At 45.8% G+C, this 26116-nt stretch overlaps 1 protein-coding gene across 2 annotated transcripts in view; it reads left to right on the top strand.

The window, feature by feature from the left end:
- The window catches only part of MIGA1 (mitoguardin 1), a 1504768-nt gene that overhangs the window by 67674 nt on the left and 1410978 nt on the right, over window positions 1-26116 (top strand). For both annotated transcript variants that reach the window (XM_069641662.1, XM_069641663.1), the window contains exon 2: window positions 19688-19852. In XM_069641662.1, coding sequence (XP_069497763.1) covers window positions 19754-19852 — 99 coding nt within the window. In that variant the 5' untranslated portion in view covers window positions 19688-19753. The remainder of the gene's footprint in view (window positions 1-19687; window positions 19853-26116) is intronic.

The raw sequence follows: 26116 nt of genomic DNA, 5'->3' as shown, positions 1-26116 counted from the left end.
CACGTCTACTGCATCGCGCAGTCGGCCACGCCCCCTCAAGTGTATAATCTTTGATGATGGGGCTGGCAGGAGCCAGTTTAATCTTAGGTAGGTATGCCTCTGTATGACCCCTGGTGATGGGGAATACTTAATCGGGTGGCAAGTCCGCCTAGAAAAGGCCAGTAGAGTTGGAAGCTCATCTTCCGCTCATGTCAACAGGGTCTTTTAAAAATACAGCTGGCCTGGAGTCCGTTATGCCACGCATAGCCTTTTAAAGTTATGATCGGCTGGAGCAATGTCGGGCAAGCTTTTCAAAGACCTGCAGGCTGGGTTGTGTTGATCCGATATGAGGTGGGTCTCTGAAGGCTGGTGGTGTTGAGGGAAGTCCGTTACAGGTCAGATCTAATCCTTGAAAGTCCGGGAGTCAGTCGTATATATCGGTCTCTCACATGAAAGGCTGGTAGGGCTGGGGTCACGTTAGTAACATGTAAGACTAGTTGGTGCCTATGAAAGGCCGGTGGCAGGAGTAGGCATGGCATGTTACTGCTCATACTTGAGGCAGGTTGATAAGGAATGGTTTTAGGCTTTTTCTAAAAGTTAGTAAAATGGGTTCATTAAGCAATGTTGGAAGTAAGGTGTTCGAGAGCATTGCTGCCTGTAATGTAAATGAACGTCCACCTTTTCTTCCTGTAAAGGGTGAATGACTAACTGTCTTGTCTGTTTAACTCTTAATGAATTATTAGGAATGTACATTTCGAGGGGATTGGGTCCTCCGACGTATTCCATATCTGACATGTAATCAAGACAGCTGTGCTGCTTCGGAAACTTTTTTCGGCATCTGCGTCCTGCGTCGATGACGTCGATGCGCCGTCGTCGAGGACCTCCTTCGACGTCCGACGTCATCCGATGTGATAAGTAGGACGCACGACGCCCGTAGCCTTAGTTCCGTTTTTTCCGCGAACGTGTTGCTTCGTGAATCTGGGTTAACGCCTCGACTCTTTGGAGTTCTGTTCTTCTCGGTTCTTCGAACCTGTTCGTTATTTTTGTGAGAAAATCCTTCGTGTGAAGATGTCTTCGACCCCGCGTCAGGGCTTCAAGAAGTGCGGGAAGTGTGGGTCCAACATGTCGGTGACGGACTCGCACGACGCCTGCCTCTGGTGCCTCAGGGAGGCCCACGACACGGATGACTGTATCGACTGCCAGTCGCTCACGTCCAAAGCCTTACGTGAACGTAAGAAGAAGTTGTCGGTAGGTCGGGTGTCCAAGCCCTGGAAGTCGAAGTCTGCGGGGCTTTCGACGGATGATTCGAGAGGAGACTCTCCGCGTCATCGTCGGAAGTCTCGTGGGTCTCCTTCTAGGAGTCGGTCTTGCCACTCCTCGGCCTCTTCGAGGCATTCTCGGAAGCGGCGACAGCGGTCGTCTTCCAGGTCCTCTTTGCAGGACTCTGCCCGGCACGTCGCTTACCCCACCAGCCGTGCGACGCCGGAGGAATGGGCTTCCTTCGGGAAGAAAATGCTGGCGATTCTCGAGTCGCAGGGTACTAAGCCGTCCGCGCCCCCGAGTTGGGTTGGTCGTGAGAGGTCGAGAGACACCGCTCGCAAGAGTGGTTGGCACGAGTCACGGGAGAGGTCCCGTTCGGACAAGGGGACTCGTTCCCGACGTACCCGTTCCAGGTCCTCGACGCGTTAGAGACCGTGTGCACCTGTGATGTCTTCGTCGACAGGCTTTCTCGAGGCTCCGGCTCCGAGGAAGTCGTCGAGGCCGTCGACGCTCAGGTCGTCGAAGGACACGCTCGGAGCTCCGGCTTTGAGGACTGTGTCGACGCTGCCGATACTGGCGGCGCTGCATCTGACGTCAACGCCGATCCTCTCGGCGCCGACGCCTGTTCTCTCGACGCAGATTCACTCGACACCCTCGACGCCTTTCGAGGCCGGGGTGTCGGAGGTACCCCGTGGCATGGGGGAACCCCCTAGGAAGGCTCTGGTTAAGAGCAAGCACTCTCGGGTGCCTTCTTTTCGCCACCTGGAATATATTTCGGAGGCGGATGAGGATTCTGATGGCCTGGTTCCTAGTCAGGTTCCAGATGAAATTGTCTCGGGCCATAGTCAGTTTGACGATTTGAGGCAGTCACTGCATGATGCCAGTGGACTGGACACCTCTCCGGAGGTGGAGTTTTGTAGGCCTGAGCCTGGCTCTCATGCCGATTCCTCGTACCGACGCCTTATGGCTAGGGTTTCCGAGTACTTGGGATGGTCTGCTTCCCCAGGGGAGTTTGTGCAGGATGATCTCACGGTCCCCCAACTGACCCGGTACTGCCGTTCCATATGGCTTTACAGAGAAGGGTGGCGGCGGCTTGGACTGCTCCGGAGAGTCTCCCGGCGGTGGGCAGGTCCTTGTCGCGAAAATACCGTCCAGCCAGTAGCGACCCCTGCTACTTGACCAGGCACCCCACTCCGGAGAGTTTGGTGGTGCAGGCGGCCACGGCCCAGGCAAAGCAGGCGTCGTACCCTACCATCCCTCCTGATAGGGACGACAAACGTTTTGATGGCTGGGTGAAGAAAGTGTTTTCTTCTGGTGGTATGGCGCTTCAGGCGGCCAACTCCATTTGTGCCTTGTCTCGTTTCACACACACTCTGTGGAACTGTGTTGCGTTAGCGGCTGAACATATTCCCGAAGGGGACGAACGGGATGGTTTCCTTGCTATGGTCCAGGATGGTAAGGATGCCATGTGTGAGTCCGTTCAGTCGGGTTTGGACTTGGCTGAATGCGTCAGCAGGACCATGGCGGCGAGCACCGTGATACGCAGGTTTGCGTGGTTGCGGAAGTCGGGGTTTGCTCCTGATGTGCAGTCCCGGCTCCTCAACATGCCCTTTGACGGTGAACACCTTTTTGGCAGCAAGGCTGACGAGAGCCTTGAGAGGTTGCAGACCTCAAAAGCTGCAGCGAAGTCGTTGGGCGCTGCAGTTCGCCAACCTCCGCCTTTTCGTCCTAGGGGACAGCAATGGAGGGGTGGTTCCTTTCGCGATTACTCGTCCTTCAGTAAAGCGAGAGGAGCTGGCAGTCAAAGAGGCCAACGCAGGGGTACCAGAGGTGGACGACAGGGTACCCGTGGTGCCAAGGCCGCTCGGGCAGTTGCCTCTTTGCCCTCAGGTAACGCCGCAGCCGCTCCCACTCAGTCATGAGGCCATGTCCCATGGTTCGCCGGTTGGGGGAAGGCTGGCGCAGCATCTTGTAGAGTGGCGTGCCATTACTTCAGATGTGTGGGTTCTGGAGATCATAACCCACGGCTACTGTCTTCCCTTTCGGCACAGGCCTCGCGACAATCCACCGGGGAACCTCTCTTTGCAGAGTCCGGATCCGCTCCTTGCACAGGAAACTCAAGCCCTGCTGGAGAAAGGCGCCATAGAACTGGTGCCTGTAGCAGAGAGGAACAAGGGATGGTATTCCCCTTATTTTTTGATTTCGAAGAAAGACGGGGGATTGAGACCCATCATGGACTTGCGCGGTTTGAACAAACTCCTCAGGAAGGACAAGTTCAAGAGGGTTACTCTCTCTCAAGTCCTCCAGGCCCTTCAGCTTCAGGACTGGTTGGTGTCTCTCGACCTCAAGGACGCTTACTTCCATGTGCCGATCCATCCCAAGCACAAGAAGTACCTGAGGTTTGCGGTTGGCGACTCGCACTTTCAGTTTCGGGTCCTGCCGTTCGGATTGACCTCCGCCCGAGGGTTTTCACCAAGCTCATGGTGGTGGTGGCAGCGCATCTCAGGCAAGGGGGGATTCACGTCTTCCCCTACCTGGACGATTGGTTGATCAGGGGGAGCTCTCCCGAGCAAGTCCTGGATCATCTGTCCGTCACCTGCCACTCCCTTCACAGGCTGGGCTTCTCCCTCAATTTAAAGAAGTCCCATTTGACGCCAATACAGAGGCTCCAGTACATCGGAGCAGTGCTCGACACTTCCCTGGGGCAGTGTTTTCCTCCCCAGGTGAGGGCTCTTCACATTCAGCAGATGGTGCACAAGTTTCAGCATGCCCAGACGCTCCCAGCGTTCGAGTTCTTGAGGTTGCTCGGCCTCATGGCATCCTGCATTCTTCTGGTGCCAGAGGCTCGCCTGCGGATGAGATCTTTGCAGTGGGCACTCAAGATGCAATGGTCGCAGTCCTCCGGCAGGATGTCGGACCAGGTTCAGGTGCCGCCCTCGGTCGCCCGGGACCTTCTGTGGTGGGCCGTCGAAGGCAACTTGATGAAGGGGGCTCCATTTTGGCTTCCCTGGCCGGAGGTGACGATCGTGACGGATGCATCCCTCATGGGATGGGGAGCTCATGCCAACGGGCTGACAGTCAGCGGTCGTTGGTCTCCGTCGGAGTCCAGACTCCATATCAATCTGTTGGAGCTGAGGGCCGTCAGGCTAGCCCTGACTGGTAGTCTGCCGACTGTGCGAGGAAAGAATGTCCTGATCCTGACGGACAACACAGTGGCCATGCACTACCTCAACAAAAAGGGGTGGGGGAGGGCAGGGTAACTTCCTCTGTGCAGGGAGGCGATGCAGCTCGAGTTCTGGGCCATCCAGCAGGAAGTTTCGATCTCGGCAGTTCATCTGGCCGGAGACGAAAACGTGACGGCGGACGCTCTGAGCAGGCAGAGCACGATCTCTCACGAGTGGGAGTTGGCTCAGGAGATTCTCCTGGAGATCTTCGCCCTTTGGGGGACCCCTCAAGTGGATCTCTTCGCCTCCAGTGTCAACCGGAAGTGCAAGAGGTTCTGCTCGCGGGAATTTCCTCCAAAAGGAGCCTTAGGAGACGCGTTCGTGGTGGAGTGGTCATTTCCGCTGCTGTATGAGTTTCCTCCAGTCCCCGTCATCCCGCAAGTGCTGCAGAGGTTATGGAAGTTCGGTTCCCGGATGATCCTCATTGCTCCGGCGTGGGCTCGGAGGACGTGGTACCCGGACCTTCTCGACTTGTCCATCTGCCCTCCACGTCGTCTTCCCTACCGAGACAATCTGCTCTCAAGGGAGGGGGGTCAGGTTCTCCATCCAGAGGTCAGATCCCTCAACCTTCACGCTTGGCTTCTGAAAGGTTGAGGTATAAGGATTGGGACCTCCCTGAAGACGTGATGGAGGTGTTGCTCTCGGCCCGAAGGCCAGCAACAAAGTCTCTGTACCGTTGCCGTTGGCTTAAGTTATGCGACTGGTGCAGATTTCAGAATGTGGATCCGTTTGCATGTGACATCCCCATGGTTCTGTCCTTTTTACTTTCTTTGGCCCACAGGGGCTTGCAAGTGGGTACCATTAAAGGTTACCTGGCGGCGCTGTCCATCTTTAAGCGCTCGTCTGAAGAGTGTTCCTACTTTAAAATCCCTTAATTTCACAGTTTCTGAAAGGGCTCACTAATGTGTTCCCTCCGTCACCTTTCCTGGTGCCAGGTTGGGATTTAAACCTTGTTCTTAAGTTTCTTATGGGGGCTCCATTTGAGCCTTTACATTCTTGCACTTTGAGGCTGTTAATTCTGAAAACTGTGTTTTTAGTTGCGGTTACTTCCGCTCGCAGAGTGAGTGAGTGAGTTACAGGCACTTTCAGTTAAGCCACCCTTCACTGTATTTCACAAGGACAGGGTTGTCCTTCGAGTTCGTCCTTCTTTTCTTCCGAAGGTAGTGACGGAATTTCATTTGGCCCAGAAGGTTGTTCTTCCGGCATTCTATCCTCCTCTGCACCCTGGTAAGGAAGAGGAGAGGCTCCATAGGCTTGATCCTAGGAGAGCTTTAAGCTTTTATATTTCACGCATGTCCCGGGTCAGAGTGGACGATCAACTCTTTATTGGTTACGCTGGAAAGCGTTTGGGACAAGCTGTGACGAAACAGACTTTGTCTCGCTGGATTATTTTGGCCATCTCAGAGTGTTACCGCTTGGCGGGTAAGGACCCACTGGCTGGCTTGCGGGTCCATTCTACCAGGGGTATGGCTGCATCTACTGCCCTGCAGAGGGGTGTTCCTATTCGCAACATCTGTGATGCTGCCACCTGGGCTTCAGTACATACATTTGTACGTCACTATTCCCTCGATTCCATCCGAGGACAGGATTTGGCCTTTGGCAAGGCGGTCCTTTGCTCTGCTATTTGATTGGCAATTCTAAATTCTTTCCCTCCTCCTTGCTCTGGTACTGCTTTGGGAGTCTGTCATAGATATGGAATACGTCGGAGGACCCAATCCCCTCGAAGAACAAGTTACTTTCTTACCTGGTAACGTTCTTTCGATGGGATGGTCCGACGACGTATTCCATATCGCTCCCTCCCTGCCTTCCCCGCTGCAGAATTTCTTTTGCGATTGCAGCTTACTTTCCGCAAGGCTTTGTGTCTGACTGGCAGTTGACTAATGTCACACGTTCTGGGGGAAGAAACTACAACTGAGGCTACGGGCGTCGTGCGTCCTACTTATCACATCGGATGACGTCAGACGTCGAAGGAGGTCCTCGACGACGGCGCATCGACGTCATCAACGCAGGACGCAGACGCCGAAAAAAGTTTCCGAAGCAGCACAGCTGTGGTGATTACATGTCATAGATATGGAATACGTCGTCGGACCATCCCATCAAAAGAACGTTACCAGGTAAGAAAGTAACTTGTTCTTCTTTTTTTAAAACATTTTTTAAAAGTAGGGAGGAATAATTGTAAATTGAATGCAATGCACATATTATTGAACATTATTTGTTTTTTTATTGGGAGGCAGTGCAGGATTTTTAGGGCGTAGTGATCTTGTGTTCTCCGTTTTTTTTCTGTTTTAGTATTACTCTGCAGCTTTCTGAATCCTTTGGTAAGCGCTGCAGTAAAAATTCAGCTCGTCCCGAATAGATAATATTATTGAAGTCAAAACGAGAGGCAACAAATTAGTTCATGATCTTTATCTGATGGGTGAAAGTAGGTTTGACTGTCCCGATTTAGATAGAAGCTGGATTTAGTCGGTGCAGCAATTTGGCTCTTTAAGGTAAGGTTATCGTCCAAAATGATGCCCAGATTTCGAACATCCTGTTTGGGTTCAGGGCATTTACCAAAACGTTAAAGCCAAAAGGAGATATTTCGTAGGTTTGGGTTCTGGTTGATGACCATCATTTTGTTCTTATCTGGATTGATCTTCATATAATTTGCGTCCATCTAGTCCTTAATTGCCACTAGACATTCACTAACTGGTGATCTGATCCAGATCTACCAAGATGTGGGTTTCAGCATAATTAAAAAAAGATTACGCAAAATTGATGGATTGTATCATGTTCATCATAATATCCTACAGTCCCCCATAGCGAAGGATAGAGGTCATCCTATTCTGTTATTTAATTGTGATTCTCTTCCCCTCTATTGGAAGCTATTCTCGTATGCCTGGGGTGAGGAATTCTGTCATGTTGCCCTTTTTGTTTTCTCCTCCTTTCTTTCAGCAAACAGACAACTCTTGGCTCTGACACCTTTGTCAGTGGGCTCAGCATTACCAGGTCTCTTTAGTACTCCTCAAAGTGAACTCATTATGAATACCTGTTTTTTTAAGCCCAATAACTCATAGGAACTCTTGAGCGCATCTCAAGGCCATCACGCATCCATAACGCGATTTTAAAATAATCCCAAAAAAGCACATTGCACTGCTAACTGACTTTTTTTGGTTTTTTAAACGATTTTTATTAACGTTTACAACAACCAATCAACAAAAAAAGAACAAACCCAACAGTGCATATCGTATGAAGCAAGCATCATATACATTATCTTGAAATGTCCACTGTCTCCCCATTACCCTCCCCCCAAACCCAAGCCTACTCCACTTCGCCATCTGCCATTGTTTCCTCTAGGGGTACCTCCGCCTCTGTATTTCCGGAGGAATCCTGTTCACTTAGGCAGGCCTGGGTGCACCCAGACAGTGTGGCCTAGAAGTGTCTCCAGGCCATCAGAGTTTCCACTTCCTCACCCCGCCCCCCCCCCCCGTTGGCCACTTCATTCCATACCACTGTTTCCGCTTCTGCCCATTTCTGGAGATCGTGCCACCAAACATCTACCTTTTGGTCTATTGTTTGCTTTCCAACCCATGGAAATTCTGTGCTTGGCCAGTATAAAGGCCAAGTCCTTGCGTTTACTGACGTGTTTCAGTGTGAGCGGTCTAGAAAACCCCCCCTACCATGCATGCCCACACAGATTTCACATCTAGTGTGATCCCTTTCTTGGTTAAGCGGTGGGCTGCTTCTTCCCAGAATTTTCCAATTTCCGGGCATGCCCAGAACTTATGCATCATCCCCGCGTTCACTTCCCCACATTTGGGACATGTTTGTATTCCTGCGTTCTTGAATTGAGCAATCCTCTGGTGGGAGTCATGTACGCTCTGTGAGTAACATAAAGCTGGATCTGTTGCAGCCTCGCATTCGTGAATGCTTTTTTGTGGTACCTCTGAACCCTCACCCACAATCCATCATTCATGGGTTCCCCATCTTCCTCTCCTCTTCCCAATGCTAACAGACTTATATATGGACTTCTTGAATCTTTTAGTTACCTTTTTTGGTTACATTATCGTTCCCCTTTTTGTTGTTACATATGCCGGTCTGTTATTGTTCTACAACCTTCTCCCTCTGTGATGTTTCCCGCTCAATTTTTCCATGTTTTGTTTTCACTGCACAGACCATGGTCTGGCTTACACACTGGGCGGGGTCCCAGTTGGCACATACTACAAAGCTTTGGCACTTTAAGGCCACTACGTGGTAATGTGTGCAGTATAAAAGTGTTAGACAAAGTTTGTATGCAGTACCCTCTGGGAACACTACAAACAACTATGACTACAGGTATAGGCAACCCATCCTTTGGTATAAGCTTGTACTACACAGTTTTGGTAGCTTGTTGAGCAACCAGGCTTATCTCAAGAGGGGAAATGTGAGCTGTAGTGGAATTAAACAAATATTCATAGTTACAGGTATTCAAATAAACTCTTACACTCAAGGTTTCTTGCATAAACAATTAATGTATTTATCAGTCAGTTATAAAGTCTTCAGAAGGCAGCAATAGAATAGTAACACACATACACTTCAATACTGTACACGTTGAGTTTCTGGATCAGACAAGGCCCTTTTGTATGGCCCACAGACAAAACCTACATCTACAGATGAGTTCAGTAACAGGGGTGCTGGGGACATTAATACCTTACTGTTGGCATTCAGAATACTCTTTTAAAAAGTAAGTAAAAGGCCAAAGTTTATTAGAACACAAAAAATACAAATAGTCATAAGCAGAGCACATACTTTCAGATGGCACTTAGCCTATTGAATTGAATGACTCTTCTAGCACTTCAGGTAAGTAAATGGAAACGTCTTTGCACAAGTTCTTAGGAGTCTTTGGTAAAAAGAAGAATCAAATGTAGGGCCACAAGCTGATTAGACTTGTGAGTTGCAGAAGTTAGAAGCACTTCCACAGATAGAGAAGTTCTCTTAGGCTAGTTTTACTGTACCTTACTAAAGAAGAAAAAGATGCAGCTGAAGACTTCTGTTCCTGTACAGCTCTGCAGATCTCACTGTTCCTGGGCCTCGGTCGTGGGGACAAGAGGGAGGACGTCAGGGGACTCCTGTACTGTATTGTCACTGTCCAAGCTGGCAACTGGCAAACTCTACTTTCAGTGGCTGTTTCGTGTTTCAGCTCCTTGCGGTTCAACCATTGCGGATCCTGGCTGTCAAGGTGGACTTCCTCACATCTGAGGTCCCACACCCAACTGAGTGGGGGTGGGGGGGGTCAGGCTTGGTCAGTCCTGCTTTGTGGGAGTCCGGAGGATCTTCAAAAAGCTTTAGGCCAGTTTACAGCAACGCACACAATCTGGTGGCCCTCTCCCTGGCTCTATGGTTTCCTGCAGCAACTCTGAGGAAATTCAACCAGCTCCGAGATGGGTGTCCAGGTGGCTTACTTGGGAGTTGATTGGTCCTACCAACTCAAAGGGAGAAGTCGTCCTTTGCAGGGCTTCTCTGTCGATGTGAACTTGGCGATTTGGACCTGCAGCAGGGCTTCACCGGGCAAACCAACAGTCCAGGAGTTGCAGCAGCCGTCCTCTTCAAGCTCTTCAGTTCCTTCGTCCAGTGGTCAACTCTGCCTTCCAAGCCAAGAGACTCGCCTTTTATTCTGTTCTCTCCCATTAATTCCAGCCTAGCTGCCACTCACCCAGCAGGGTGGCTGTCCTTGCCGAACAGTCAGCCAGCCAATCGTCAGAGTGCATTTGGGGCATCCTTGGAGACTAAGAACAGGGAGTTTCGGGCACCTCCCTCACTTCCTGCCTAGCCCAGACCCTCTGGAGCCAGAGGCGGGTTTCACTCCCGAAGCCCGCCAAAGGCGATTGAACAAAGAGACCAAACCTGGTTTGGCACGCACAGAAAAACTCGAAGGACCTTTCCACATAGAAATGGCGAAAAAAGACGACCGGGACCCGTTTTAACAAAGGAGACTCAGACCTCACCTTGAAAAACATGGCTCCTGCGATTTAACATTACCGGAGTTGCGAACAGTTCGCGTCGGGGTAAATCATGGTAGTTCATTATAAAATCACTGCCACCAGCCATTCTGAGAGGAAAGGGTAACATTTGACTGTTACATGAGTAACTAGACATAGGGGATACTAAGTAACCCCTCCAGCACTCCATTGTAAAATAGGGTGTGCTGGGTCTAGAAATGTACAGGGCTAAGTGAAGTCAGTTTCTCTCCACTGTTGTGGGAAACAGTAGTTGATCCCAGAGAAGGTATTTAAACCTTGGGAAATCTGAAAGACTTCCTTGTGTCACTGCACTGAAAGTGCTTTGTGACGCAAGTATAAACAATGATGCCTATGGAGTTGGTTAGACTCCATAACCAAAAAGAAACAGTGTATAATATCACATAAAATACATGAGAGAGTGGGGGAAAAAGGGTCTCGCTCTCTCCAGGTAACAAATCGAGTACTCAAAATCCAGCAAAGTTGCTGGGGGTCTCTAAAATCGAGGGAATTAGCACATTGTTGAGAATCCTCCCTAACAAAAAGCTAATGATCATAACACATGAATGGGTTTGTGACCCCTTGCCACATGGCAAAAACACTTCTAACCCAACACCATTTTGGCATGTCAAATCACACTTAAGAAACAAGACACCTCATGCCATGCAATGTAATTGCATTCATACTGAGGTACTGAAATGATTTCAAATTGCCCAGGTTTAGCTTTCTTTTGGTTTTTTACATTGCTTGTATGTCTTATTTCTTAATATTGTTACCCCGCCGGCTTGTTGAGATCTCCACAGTCTCATAAAAGGAACATCCCAGCTACTTTGCTACACTAACTGCCACTTCCGTGGTTTCAATAGAAAGGCCTCAGTCATTCACACACAAACAACGCGGCTGACTTGCCGTATGCGAGCAACACCTGAGCGCTCCGCTACCAATCGCCAGTGGGATACTCATCGGGTATGCCGCTCTCGCTCAGTGCACGCTGGCCCTTAGCCTCTGTGGCTCTCCTGGACCCAGTGAACAATTTTATTGAGTACGATGGCAGAGAAAAAAAAAAAAAAAAACAATGTTATTATTTTTTTGTATTTATTCATTTGTACTGCGCACCAGACCCGATGGTATGAGGGCGCAGGAGCAACAGGATTATTCACAGCTTAGTTACATGTTACAGTGCATTACAGTGATTACAATGGTTACAGCAGTCACGATAAAGGCAAACGTTTGCAGATTTACAAATAAACATATTTACATATTGGGTAACGGTGGTAGGTTGTGTGATCTTAGCGATCATTGTTCTTTATCCAGTGTATGTAGTTGCGTCTAAAGTGTGTGTAGGTTTGGGGTGATCTTAGAGACGGTGGTAGGGAGTTCCAATGTAGGGCTGCTTTCACCTGGAATCTGTTGCCACCCATTTTGGTGCGTTTGAACCTGGGAATTATGAGTAGATTGGCGTTGGAGGTTCTAGTAGGTCTAGTGGAAGTATGTTTATTTATCCTATCGAATAAGTATCGGGGGCAGCGTTATTGAGGCATTTGTGTGTTAGTGAGGCTGCTTTGAGCAAGATTTTATCTGTAGTGTTGAGCCAGTTATGGGCTCTCCGAAAGTTAGATATGTGTTCTCTCTTGGGGATGTTGAGCACTGCTCTGAAAGCGTTGTTTTGTAAAGTCTGAATTTTGTTGGTAACCTGTTTGCTGGCTCCTACGTAGAGGGCGTTACAATAGTCCAATTTAGATAATACAAGGGCTCCTGCTAATGTAATGCAGCTCTGAGTGGATAAGAAGGGTTTGGCTTCTCTTATAAGCTTACATGTGTAGGCCGTGGAGGATGCCATGGAGCTAACCTGTTTGTGGAAGGAGAGGGAGGAGTCGATCTATATATTCCTAAGGTTTTCACTTCCTTAGCTACTTTGATCGGGTTCCCATCTATAATGAAACTGGTGTAGTTGTGGTCCAATTTGGTTAGGTTTGTGGTGGAACCAAGTATGATGAGTTCAGTCTTGTCATCATTCAGGCATAGACTGTGGGATGCCATCCATGCCTGGATGATGAGGTACACCTTGTTCACCAAGGCCAAATCATGGTTTTAATCCCCCGTCAACAGGATGAGGATCTGGGTATCACCAGCATAATTAGTGTAGGTGATACCCAGACCATCTATATCATCAAACAAGGGCTTCGTGAACACGTTGTACAATGTAGGGGAGACGCATGAACCCTGGGGAACTCCGCATGTGATGGGGCTGGGGTCGGCTGCAGCTGTGGTGGAGAAGACACGCATGGATCTGTTGCTGAGGAATGCCTCGATCCAACTGATGGCTTCTTGGCAAAAATGGGCAGCTGAGTCAAGGTGTTTGCATAAGATTTTATGATCAACTAGGTCAAATGCCGCAGAGAGGTCAAGGAGTAGCAATAAAGCCGGTTTCCCATTGTCTCTGAGAGTGTCAATTTGAGCCTTCAGGTTTAAGGGCTTTTTCAGTCCTGTGTTGGGGTCTGAAGCCTGATTGCCGAATACCGAGGAGATGGTTTATTTCGAGGAATTTTTGGATTTGTTGGTAGGCTATCTTATCTAATATCTTGAGCAGGAAGGGGACGGTGGTAATGGGTCTGTAGTTGGTGGGAATGGAGGGGTCAAGAGAGGGCTTTTTGAGAAGGGTGGAGGACCCAGGACTCTTTGAGGTTGCTGGGGACGGTGTCTGAAGAGAAGGAGGCGTTGATGAGTCTTGTGATGAATGGCGAAAGGTCTCTTGCCGCATCTTTAATGATTTGTGGGGGGCAAAGGTCGCCTTGACAGTTGGATGGTTTTAGGCTGAGAATAATTTTTTCCACTTCAAGAGTGGAGACTTTAGAGAAGCTAAAGCGAGAGGGGTTGGGCAGAGGGTGTTGGGGCGTGGAGCGTGGGGTCATGTTAGTAGGGTTGGTAGGTTTCGCTATGGAGTCCTTATTTTTAATTTTAGTTTGAAGGCCTGTGACTTTGTTGTTTAGGGCATTTTGGACACTGGTGCAGCATTGTTTGTCCTTCACATAATTGTCTGGAATTAGCACAGGTGTTTCCAGTTCTTTAATGATCGTGAACAGCTCTTTGGTGCTGGAGTTGGATTGTGAAATTCTCTGATTATAAGACTCTTGTTTGGCAGCTATCATTTCTTTTTTGTATTTGGACGATATTTTGTTGAGCAATATTTTGTTATGGTCTGTGGGAGATTGTCTCCAGGTTTGTTCCTTTATGTGTTTTTCTAGTCTGAGGGTTTTAAGGTGATTAGAGAACCAGCGGTTGAGATGCTTTTTCGGTTTACATTTTCTTAGTTTTAATGGTGCAATGGAGTCTAAGGCTGTGTGCATGGTTTTATTATAACCTTCTACAAGGTCGTAGGTAGCAGGGAGTTGGTTAAGTGTGGGGAGGATGAGAGGGATCGGTTTTTCCACTGTGCTATTTTTCTTATTTCTCGTAGGGATGGCTGAGGCTAGCAGATTGTTGTTGGGGCTCGACGCTTCAAGGGTGAAGGAGAGGAGATGGTGGTCGGACCAAGGTTGAGGGGAGTTATCGGTGATGGAGGCCGCGCAGTTGTAGTCTGCTACCCAGTCGAGGGTTCTTCCTTTGTTATGGGTGGGGCCAGATACTTTTTGGGTGAAGCCTAGTTCGGAGATAGTATTGTCTATGAGGGTAGCCTGGTGGTCTTTGGGGTCTTTAAAGCCTAGGTTGAAGTCCCCTAGGAGGAGGCTCTGGGAGGAGTTTTTTAATCTTGTTTGCTCTCGCAACCGCCACACCAACTCTGAGCTTCCCAAGCTCCTACGAATCTACTGCGTGACCCTTGGTTTTGGTCGTTTCATTTGTATACACAGTATACATGGATGCTGTAGTGATACACAAAATTGCAACCTTGCCAATCAGGGCTTTAGATGACAGCATTAGCCGCTGAAAGCCAATAGTGTATTCAAAGTATGTGCCAAAATGCTGACAGTAGTCTGCTGTAGCACTTCCATTATGCAGTAGTGAGCTACAAGGAATATGCAGGCCTAGTATGAGTGATAGGTCACATTATGCATTGTTGATAGACCGGCAGGGCGAAGGCCCCAGCTCTGTAAGCTAATGGACATTTTTGGAGTGTTTGGAACATTATGGCACCTATATAGCGCTTAGATAGCCAGTCTTAAGCGCTATGAACACTAAGCTATGAGTGCATGCCTTTTAGAGCTTGCAGATGGGGTTAATACATCCCTGCTTCCCTTAGAATATTCTGCCTCACTAACGGTAGCCCTGCATGGCCCCAAGCTAATCTCCTTTTCTCTGGGAAGGCACTGATAAGACATTCCTGAGCTTTCGCGCAGATGGGAGCCAGGGAGGGGCTCAGAAGAAGGAGCAGTGGAAATTAACAGAGTTGGGTTTTTTCCATGAGCCAGCCTATATTTTGCACAGGGAAAGTTCTGGAACTGTGCGTCATGGACGGGCAGCACGAGATTATAAAATATGCATGCTCACATGACTCGGGTGGGAGATCGTCCTGTGGACTTGGTTCGAGCAAGATCAAGTGCCCGGAATTGGAGCTCTGACGACACCCGGCAGCGCTGTCCTCTGAGCGGGGCTTGTTACAGCTAGCTTATGAGGGCCAGGGTCTCCCAGTGCTGATTGAAGGGGCGTAAGACTGTGTTTCTCTATGTTTCTCTATGTTTATCTAAGTTCTATGTTTCTCTATATTTTGCATTTCTCTAAGTTTTGTGCTTTGTAATCTTCTCTAACTTGAATCCCAAATGTATATGAAATTCACTGTTTAGAATAAATACTAAAACTGATTGAAGGTGTCATTTGTCACTAGCATGAGATCACTGCTCAGCACAATAGAACCTGTATTTTGGGCTGAATTGGGTATTTTTTGCTCTCAAAGGGCTGGCCCCGAGGAAGATTTTGCCCATATCAAGACAGATGCCAAGTGCCCCCAGGTCCTGAAAGGGTCTGCTTCTTCCAGTCCAGATTTTGGCCAACAGTACTGCATTATTGGAGAACTGAAACTTCATGTCCAAGAATCCTGGGGCAGTAACCAAAAACCTAATGCTAGTTGTGAGGAGCCAGTAATGAGACTCGTACACAGGGGATTAATGGTTTTGGTCAAAGACTTTTATTAAAATAAAAGAGGGTTGGGAAGTGCCTCTGTCCCTGCTCTAAGAGGTGTTTCCCTGCCTAAAATCAAAACTAGGGCTCCGTCAATGTCAAAATGGCCAAAGCAAAACGGTCCCATGTACAAAGTCCTATCTGGCCATCACGTTCTAACAAAATTAACTCTAAGGTGAAAAGGGTAATGTCTTTGGCCTTGAGTGGTGTACATATGTTCAATATCAGTTCCTTAGCTTTCTCTTGATCAGCAACAAAACTGGTATACAAAACAACTTGGCTGATGGTTTGTATTCTGTTAGGATACCAGGTGTACTCTTGTGCCAGGTGGTCTTGTCTATTTAATATGTTTCTCTAGCCTTTTGCTAGTACTAATGTATCCTTATTGGTATCCAGTTATTTTATCGAAAACACATTTTTTTCAAAATACGATTGTTAAACATTTTGCCTATTTTTTCTTTTGTTTGTCTTCGAATGTATTTATTAGTTTATAGTTTTTTTGTCAAAAAAAAAACAGGGGACTGCCCATTTAAAAAATAAAGAGATTCGAAAAAAAATGTTCAGCAAAATTTTTCGACATAATGGCATTCCAAAAATGCCATTAGAAAAAATCACTATAAACCATCCGTATTAATACATGTATTCCTTGGATTCTGTATTTTATAGACTGTTCAACTCAATTCTGCCTGGTGTGCTTTCCTGTCAGGGCTTTCTCACATGAACACCTTTGCAACTGGCATCTGCCTGGTATACTCTCCTGCCAGGGGTTGTCTCTTGTTGGCTCTGCACACACTTACAATCTTCTCATATATATTCTCTTATTTTGAATCAGCCTGGTATACTATCCTGCTAGGACTTATGTTACAAGATAATGTGACTTGGGGAACTTTTTTGTATAGTCACTCTTGGACCTCCGCGACTTCATGCAACATAATAGTGTTACAGTGTCGCACTGATGCGTGCAGAGAACGAAGACAGTGTTCCCTTACTCCGTTTGTAGTAAGCGAAAAAATGGTTCTGCACTCCTCTATTACTGCGCCACAGGGAGTTCAGTATCAACCAACACCAGTTTTTCTTAGTTCATCATATATTTATTTATTGATCGCCCAAAAGGATGACACGTGTTTCGGCACCCTATGTGTGACTTTTTCAAATCTGGGCATAAATTGTTTGATATACTACATACAAGATAGCAAAAAATTAATAGAAAAAATGTTAAGACAATTTTTATAATATGTCAATAGAACAGATTCCCAGAATTTCCCAAAAGCCAATATTCATATCAATCATATTATCAAACATGTGACCCGAATGAATTAGCAATTTTTTTCCAAGAAAACAAAAAATCACAGGTTTGTTTCCACACAATAGCGATTAAAACAAATAGTGTAAATCCATTATAAAATAAATTAAACATACCATCATGGCGCCCAGTTGAGGTGACCGGATATGAGAGAATGCCGTGGAGGAAGGAGGAAGGGAAGGGAAACATTGTGATAAAGCAGAAAAAAAGATATAATCGACATAAGCTCAAGTTAGGTTAATTTTCACATGGAGCACGTTCCACATTTCCTGAAACCTGGTCGAGATTCTTGAAGCCAGGTACCTGATGTTTCTTTTGTGTCATCGGGTAATAATGAAGGACTAAGGCTCCTTTTCAAAGTTCTTGCCCTTCTGTAAACTAAAGATGGATAGTCCTGGATAAATGGTCCCATGTGAGGATCTAGTTTGAGCAATTCCCAAATTATGTAATTTATGAAACGCATAGTGGATTTAGAAAATCTATTTAGAACTCGCTATACGAATTGCAATGGGATACATTGGACTCCCCCATGGGGTAAAAATACATTTCCCATTTAACTCTGGGAGCATGGCTTCCCAATTACATGTGGCATTGTCAGTATGACTATATTAGCATTTTCAAAAAATCTTTTCACCCATGCACCCGTGGGTTGTCGTTCTCCTTTTGAATTCAAAATAACAAGGAATACTTTTTGGGTAACTTATACGTTTAGACTTAAAAGGATAGCCTGTGACTTAATGTATTATAGACTCTTGAAGAGTCATCATTCCCAAAATATGGCCGACAGCCGTATCGAGACGGAAATGGAAGAAGGACATTCCAGCTGCCTAGGCAACATTACATAAACACTTCATGGCTGCCCGAGAGGGCTCGTCGCAGAATCCGACGCTTGAAGCATAAACCAGATTTTTAAAGCCCACCCTGTAAGCCTTCCAATTGAAAGAAGGTCCGCAGAAAACAGGCAGGCTTCCACATGCCGCTATGTTTTGTGACGACAATCATTTTACGAACGCACACACAAATACATGTGCAATATGAGCTATGTATGTATCAAGGAATACTTTTTTGACTTTTGTCAACCCCTTTTCGATAACGTTTATCCTTATATTATAAACGTGGGCTAAAAAACGAAAATGGAACACCAATAGGTTGCATGTTATAGGGAGAAAAACTAATCGATTACTCCACAATGAACAGTAGGAATAGTGGAAACCCGAATACTGACATGTTAGATTTATTATTTAAACTCTGCATTACGCAGGAAAATAATATATTTTCCATTGTTTTCTTTTATATTGATTAAGTGCTTGCAGCGCTTGTGAGTCTGATGGGACTCTTTCCGACAACATGACATCAGTGAGCTGTTTGCACTCCGATGATAGGTAAGCCCTATCTTAAGGCGGATGTAAATTAAGTCAAGCTAGCAAGTGAAAATTAACCTAACTTGAGCTTATGTCTATATTATATTATTTTTCCTGCTTTATCACAATGTTTCCCTTCCCTTCCTCCTTCCTCCACGGCATTCTCTTATGTCCGGTCACCCCAACTGGGCGCCATGATGGTATGTTTACTTTATTTGATAATGGATTTACACTCGATTTGTTTTAATCGCTATTGTGTGGAAACAAACCTGTGATTTTTTTGTTTTCTTGGAAAAAAAATTGCTAATTCATTCGGGTCATATGTTTGATAATATGATTGATATGAATATTGGCTTTTGGGAACTTCTGGGAATCTGTTCTATTGACATATTATAAAAATTGTCTTAATTTTTTCTATTCTTTTTTGCTATCTTGTATATAGGATATCAAACAATCTATGCCCAGATTTGAAAAATGCACACGAAAAAGGCATAGGGTGCCGAAACACGTCAGACTTATGTTACAAGGACTTCTGTTACAAGTGTACTGCATACACTCACAAACTTCACAGTCTCTTACACTTATTCTGTTTTATGAAATGTTCACTTGTTAGATCTTTCATATACTTCATTCATATTGGTTTGTTTTTGGCATGGCTGCTAATACTCCCCAGGGTCCCCTCTTCCCTTAGGTGGACTCACCGTCTCTTGCTGGCGTATGTTGAATATCTCGCGGCAAGCCAGTCCTGGTCTCTCTGGGTTATGTTCCCTTTCACCTCGTCTGTTTCTCCGCTTTTGTCTCACACGGTTTCTGCTCATTCGCTCCTCTGCCAGCGTCTGCCTGTCGGCTGGTCTACAGGTTTAGGGCATCAGACTTGCTCCTGCAACAAATAGAGTGCAGCTTATGCTCGTGGCTTACAATAATCATCATTACTCCGCTCATCTTCTTAGTCACAGTACTTTTAGGGTAAACGTAGTCTGTTTCTGATATCTTGCATGCAAAGTCTGAAAAGATGTTTTCAGTGTTCTTGAAAGGTAGGTCAGATTTTAAGGACTTGTATGCAGAGTCTGTGAAAGTGTTTTAGCACCTTTCCTAGTTGGGTGAGAGAAGACATGGGGAATGGCAGGGGTATCCTCGGAAACAAAGGGGGATACCATGTGTCATCCGATGATGTCGTGACACCCTCCCGAGGGCTGCCTCCTCCCATGTGATCCTCCCTCATATAGCTAAATCAGGATCAGGTAGCGGCTGCTGTCCCCCGACCACGTGGGGAGTGGCCACCGCTGGGAAAGGAGTGATGACACCATCAGATTCATCACATATTTTAAGATGTTCCTCATGAAATGAAGCTAGTTGTAAGCTATGTTCATGAACCGTCACTGTTAATATTATCTGCGATCAGCTATGAATTAGAAAACCAGACACACATATTTGCAAAACTGATATCTGATGTAATGTATATTTCCCTTACAGGTTTTCCATGAATCCATGCTTGGTAGCATAAAGATTGTCTATAAGGAGGCTATGGCATAAACAACCATGTCCGATTTCACAGTTTGTGAGCCTGAGTTCTCTTTGAAGGCGGCGGCATTGCAAGCTTGTGATCTCCCTCTTTCCTGGTATCACTCAGCCATTCAGGTACTGTCTTCATTGGACTGGACGTAGGCAATGTGTCAATTATGTTGAGATGTTTTTCTATGTGACCAGCGACACTTCACCACACTGAATATAGCTGCAACATTCAATACAAATGTGCATTTGCTTAATTGCCCATTCAGATGATGTCCATTACCCATGCAGAGGTTGACTTTTTAGCTTTGGCTGAAGTTAGCAAAAAGAAAAAAAGCAGTCTCATGATGGAAGTAGAAGGTTCACCACTTGTCATTGGTTTTTCAACGTGTAGCTTTCCTTAAAATCTATATGACCTGATGTGATAGCAGAAGGAATACAATCATTCCTGTCTCAAATGGCTAACCACCTCCTCCTGCCATCGCTGAATGTGAGAGCTATTCAGTAGCCATCCGTCTGTCAACTTAAGCCCGCCCCCAGAGACCTTACCCTATGAGTCTGGGTATGTGGTTTCATAGGTAGGACTGGAAAAGCTGTCAATGCCACAGTTTTTTGTCTGTGGGTCACCATCCCCTCAAGCTAGGAGCATTAGAGGAAATCCAGCCATGGGGGATGTGTACAGAGGTAGATTTGAATTCTGGCATATGTACGCATGTGTGTTAACATCTGTATCTGTTGCTAGCAGAATTTGGTAGCTTGACACTGGGAGGAAAGGTAATGTATGCCAACAGCCTTCAACTTTAATTTGTGTGCTCCAAATCCTAAATATCACACTATACTGTTCTACTCCAAGATCTGGAAACAGAATATGTACTATTTATTATTGTTTTTTATATGGCGCCAACTGCAATGTCTCCCAAGAGGGGGTGGTGAGGGTAAGTAAAGAAAGTATAGGAGGGCCATGAAAGGTAATTCAGTTTGTGGTGCATTTAGACCGGTATTGGCATGAGAGGGTGAGAGAAATACAAAACAGATGGAGGAATAAATATGCAAAAAACACATTATAAATGTAGGGGATATTAGAAGCTCAAGATAAAAGCAACATAGTAGCTGGGAATACGTGCAAAAAGCTCAAATCATCCATGTCTAGTAGGGCTCAGAGGCTAGCTGTGTAACATTTTGTCATAAGAGCAGAGCAGGAGCTCTCAAGTCAGAAGGTGCTCAACTGGGCCCTAGACATCTTAAAGCATCCCTTTGAGGCATTCAGTGTGGGCCTGCCTGAAAGGTTGGACATCCAGGGGAAAGGAGTGGTATACATGTCTGAAGAAGTGAGTCTTTAACAGTATTTGGAATTTCAGGTAATTATCCTCTGTCTTAATGTTGAATGGTAAATATTTCTAGACGAGAGTGAGGCACTCTCTGATCCAGTAGATCTTACTCCTGGTCACTGTGAGGGGTCAGAAATGTGAGATGGACACAAAGGTACAGTTTTCTCAAAGTTTGTCATTTATTAAAATAAAAAGGGGTGGGATAAATGCCAATCTTTCCGTATCCTAACAAGGATGTCCCTACCTGGCAAACTAAACTAAAGAAAGAAGACCTAATGTTAAATAAGTTCCTGACCCTCACACTAATACATACAACAAAAACGAACAAGGAATGTTTGGCTTGTGGGATGTATTAACCCACTTATGCTCTGCCCTGCGGCATCACTTTGTACTGATGGTGCCAGAATCATCAAAATGGCCGCAAAACCCTGATGCGCGCCCAAAACCTATGAAATTTGCACTCTACAAAGCACAAAAAGATGGCTGCCAAATCTACCATGCACGTTGTCAGTGGTGGAACGGAGACCGCACTCCAGAAACATCTCATTGGGCTGCCCAACATGTAAAAATGGAGCACAGATGAAAAGCAGTGCTTGCTGAAAGAAATCCGAAATCTTGCATTTAAATCTTTTCTTGGTTGCTGAAAATACAGAATGCTGGTCCAAAACACCCACAAACATCCAATCTTCTTGTTGGGTGTCACATTTTACTAAATTCAAGAAATCATTGTGAAATTGCAATATTCTGGAATTGGCCCAAAAACATCCACAGCCAGTTTGCCTGCCTGTGGGATCTGTCAAAATGTAGGCGCAGTACCAGCGGCTGCCTGAATGCTGTTTTCAAAAGCCTGCATTAAGACTGTAAACTTGTACCATTAAGATCTAATGTCTAAAATCTAAGTGACCTGTTATCAAGAGTAACCTAGGTTGTAACTATTTAAACTTCATAGTTTAGAGTCTGGAATCTGTGTTCTAGTTGCTTGTTTGAAAATTGCAAGTTTATTTTAAACAAAGAAAAATGTAACAAAATGACATTTAAGGTAAACCTGATTTCAAGCCAAAACCACAAATAACTTCCCCCACAGGGCCAGGCTCCTCCCTTCTGCTCTCTAGACCAGGAACTCGCATTCATGTGTTGATTAAGACGGGAGGGGCACTTGGGCTGCTCTGGGAAGAGCACAATGGACTTCCTACCAGGCAAGAAGATGCTAATCAGGAAAGATCGTAAATGACCTCTGCCCGAAGGAAGGGGGCAGAGATTGCTTCTGAGCTTCAAGAGGGAGAAGGAGGCGGGGACAGACATTTATTGATTCACAATGGACAAAAAGCAGATTTCTAAAAAGACTAGGACTGATAATTTACTGTGTACAATTGTAAACAAATATGTAAACCCCGGACTTCTGAACCTAAATTGTTGCTGCACATTTTAAGAGGAGCCAGAACCCTCTGCTATGTTCTGGGACGTAACTGTAGAAATTGTGGTTTTATAGCAAATGTAATTATGTCAAAAGCATGAAACTTCACACGCTTATGCCCAGATACAATGCGCACAGTTGTACAACATGTTTGATAAACTAGATATTGTGTTCGGTCAAAAAGGGCAGAATTCTGTCAAAAGCTGGCACAAGTTCCTACAATGACGGGGCTTAGAAGAGCATTTGCTCCACAAAATAGGTGATCTAGATATGTTATTGTTATCAAGTCTGCAAAATTGTAAATATGTATTACACGAAAAGTAGATTTCATGTTTAAAAGCCAAGTAGAGGATTCTCTGACTCATAAACCCACATCATCATTCTGACACCCTGTCTTCTCCTTCAATCAAGGGAGAAGGGAGACTCTAGCCTATAGCCAACCTAGGGGGCGCTCTTAGGGTAATACAGCATACACACCCCTTTACCAAACGCATAAATAGAGAAAGCTGAGGACTTAGAAAGGCACACAGATTCACCCACCAACCGATTGCTCTCGGAGCACCTTGCAAGAGAACTTGACATCTTCCCTGCTCCAGACTCCAGAAACTTGGCAAGCAGAAAGGCCCACTTCTATAGCTGAACCATTCTCAGCTAGGCCTTAAAATTCCAGAAACCAGAATTTACCCCAGACCTCTAAGGGGAACCAAAGAACAGCTGGGCTGTGCTGTAACTGCTTTACTACTAAGAATTATCACCAGAATCCAAAGACCCAACCCAGTAGTGCCGTGCTGTGAACCAGAGCTATTTCCGACCCTGTCCAGTCCGGTGTGCCCAGCAGAATTTCTGACCAGAATCCCTGATCTTGACAGACAAGAATTCCTGACGGTTCTGTTCTAACCTATGTAGTGAGTATCCTTGGTATAGGACTGTCACTAGCCTCTTTACTGTCCATAGTCCTCCCTATCCAAACCCATCCGCTTTTATACTCAGAACTGCATTGTTCGAATATTTTTGAACTGCCTGAACTCTCGATCTCATCCCTATTATCTCCTTCTGTACTAGTAGTGTTAAACCGGTCTTTGCGCTGATATATTTCATCTGTAGAAGGCAAGCGTCTCGGCAGGCAAAAACCTGATCCAGAGGCGTCCTGGTCTGGTGGCTGTGCTGTCGTGTAGTATTTGCTTCTTCATAGTCTCCCCTAGTGCATCTGTTTGTCTTTTAAAAGCGCATCCCTGTTTTCCAATTTGCCTCTATCTGAAAAAAAAACGACCTCCACGAAAACATCCATAACTTCTTCAAATTTGATGCTAGAAAGCTAAGCTTTCCAGAGAAGCCAAAACCGCAATCCCTATAGTTTTCCCGCAATCGCGATTACCGTGCGCAGAAAAGTTTACCGCAATTTTGTTTTAGGAAATTTCTATAATGTGTAAAACAGCTTTCAATTGCATCCGACCTCAATTTTCAGTTTGAACATTGCTTCTTAGTCTCAAATCATTGCTCGTGTTTGTCTGCAGCCAGATAAAGCAGCTCCCATTAGAATCTAAACAATTTCAGTGATTTAAACTATTTTTAGTATTTTTCCTATTCCATTCAAAGCCGACTTTAAAACCATTTTGACCGTTTGCCAATCAATTCTGTTTCTCTCTTGTGTTTGCTGGGGGGAAATTTTGATTGATATATTTATTCGAATTCTGCATTCCTGAAACCTGTTCTCTCTCCTCCTATCTCTCTACATTGCATATTGGGGGATTGAGGGGTGTGCAGGGGGAAAGAGTAACCACATTGCTATTTGATTGACCACACCCCCACAAAAGTATTATTTCTGTGCTGCATTGTTTTTGCTCATCCTTACTCCTTGCGATTAAAGAGATTGCTTAGTGTGACATCACCCCATTGGTGATTATTGTATCCCCATTAAAAATAGTGTGATTATATTGTGAATATATAAATAAATATTTTAACTTTGCAAACCAGCCCGATTCCTGGTTCAGTGTGACCGAGGGGTTCCAAGAGAGGGGCATGATATAAGTGGTACATCGTTCAGAATAAAATAACTTTTAGACACAAATAAATAAGGATGTCAGTTGTGCATTACACGCTAGGCATTGACTTAGGTGAAGTGCCGGATTGAAACAGGCTATCTTTAGTTCCACACAAAACAGAAAAAATTCAAACTTATAGATTTCAGCAAGCACTCCTTGGGACCAGGGTTGAACTCCCTTGCCCTGGATCAGTTCAGGAATATCCTTGACAAAGTTCAGGGTCAACGAAGTTTGATTCAGTTCAAAACAAAATGTCTTTTCTTTTAACTGCATCCTTCCACTGAATGATGCATATCTTTCACTAATTCCTGTACAAAAACCAAACCGTATCCAAAATGTCTCTCCCCCAAAACACAAGTTCATAAACCAAGGCAACTGTTTTCTTTAAAGTTCAAGGCAATGAGCACATAATAATACTTGTTCTGCAGTTAAATACTTTTGTCAGGATAGCACAATAACTGCATTTGGTGATGTAAGTTTGTCAAATGATAACACGAGTAATAACCTATTTCCACACCTTTTTTTGTTGCAACAACAGTTCTTCAAAATTATCTTCTTCTTTCTTGATATACTTGCCTGCCAGGACTAACTACTAATGATCCCTTTCCTGGTTCCCTCTCCTGCTAGGAAGATAAACTCCTACAAGTCATTTCAGTGACAATAACTGTTCCAAAGTCCCTACCCGCCCCTCCACCAGTATCCCTTGTGAGGAAGGCTGCACACTGGTATCCTCTTTTTATAGTCTCTGGGTTCTTGACAATGTAGGTTACAGGTTCCCCCTTACTGGTGTCCCGAAAAAAAAGGATTGCGCCCAGGTTGCCTTCATATATCTTCTTGATCAAAACCTTTTGGCTGGTGGCAATGCGGGTTACAGGTTTCCCCAGATAGGTGTCCCTTGAAAGGGTAATTGAACCCGTGCTGCCTCTTTGCTTTATATGTTCAGTATTCAAATCTATTGGTTATGGCCCAATGTCCTGTTTGGAGCACCCTGGGTCACCTTTTTGTATAGCAGGCCAACTCTGTGTTCGTCTGTGGCATCTCCGTTGCTTCTGCAGCGCACCTCCTGCGTTCCGCTGCCTCTGCGGCCAGCTCGTGTAGCGGTCTGTGCGGCTCTTCGTTAGAGCTCTGACAGCTCCGTGTGGGCTCTGCTTTGACTTCTGCACCGGAGTGGTTTGTGTCTTATTGGGAGTTTGTCTCCCATGCGACAGAGTTGCTTCTTTTCCCCCCACTGGTCACAATGCTGCTTTCTGATGCGCAAACTCTGCAATGCCATCTGCCTCCTCTGTCCACGTTGGCTCCAGCTGGCAGTTTTCATTTGGCATTTTCTGTGGTTTGAATTGCCGCTGCTACGGCTTCCACATCTTCCTTCAGGTGCAACTCATTGTGGGATTTAAAGGTCCCGCTCAGGTGCCTCAGACTACAACAACTAGACCGCTCATTATGCTCAATGGGACCTTCTATCTTTATTGCCTCGCAGTGCCCCTTCCTTGTCCCAGCACCACATGCATTATAGGCCTTGAAGACCATAACGGATTGCATAATAGTTCCATCAGTATGTTCAATTTTACAATAGGCCATCAGTGCTTCAGGGGGAACAGGAGAATCATGA

The sequence above is a fragment of the Ambystoma mexicanum genome, chromosome 1q (genome assembly GCF_040938575.1).
Source record: "Ambystoma mexicanum isolate Mex_15411 chromosome 1q, UKY_AmexF1_1, whole genome shotgun sequence".
Taxonomy (NCBI): domain Eukaryota; kingdom Metazoa; phylum Chordata; class Amphibia; order Caudata; family Ambystomatidae; genus Ambystoma; species Ambystoma mexicanum.
The sequence above is the reverse complement of the archived record's forward strand: the minus strand, read 5'-3'. Positions and strand labels throughout refer to the sequence as shown.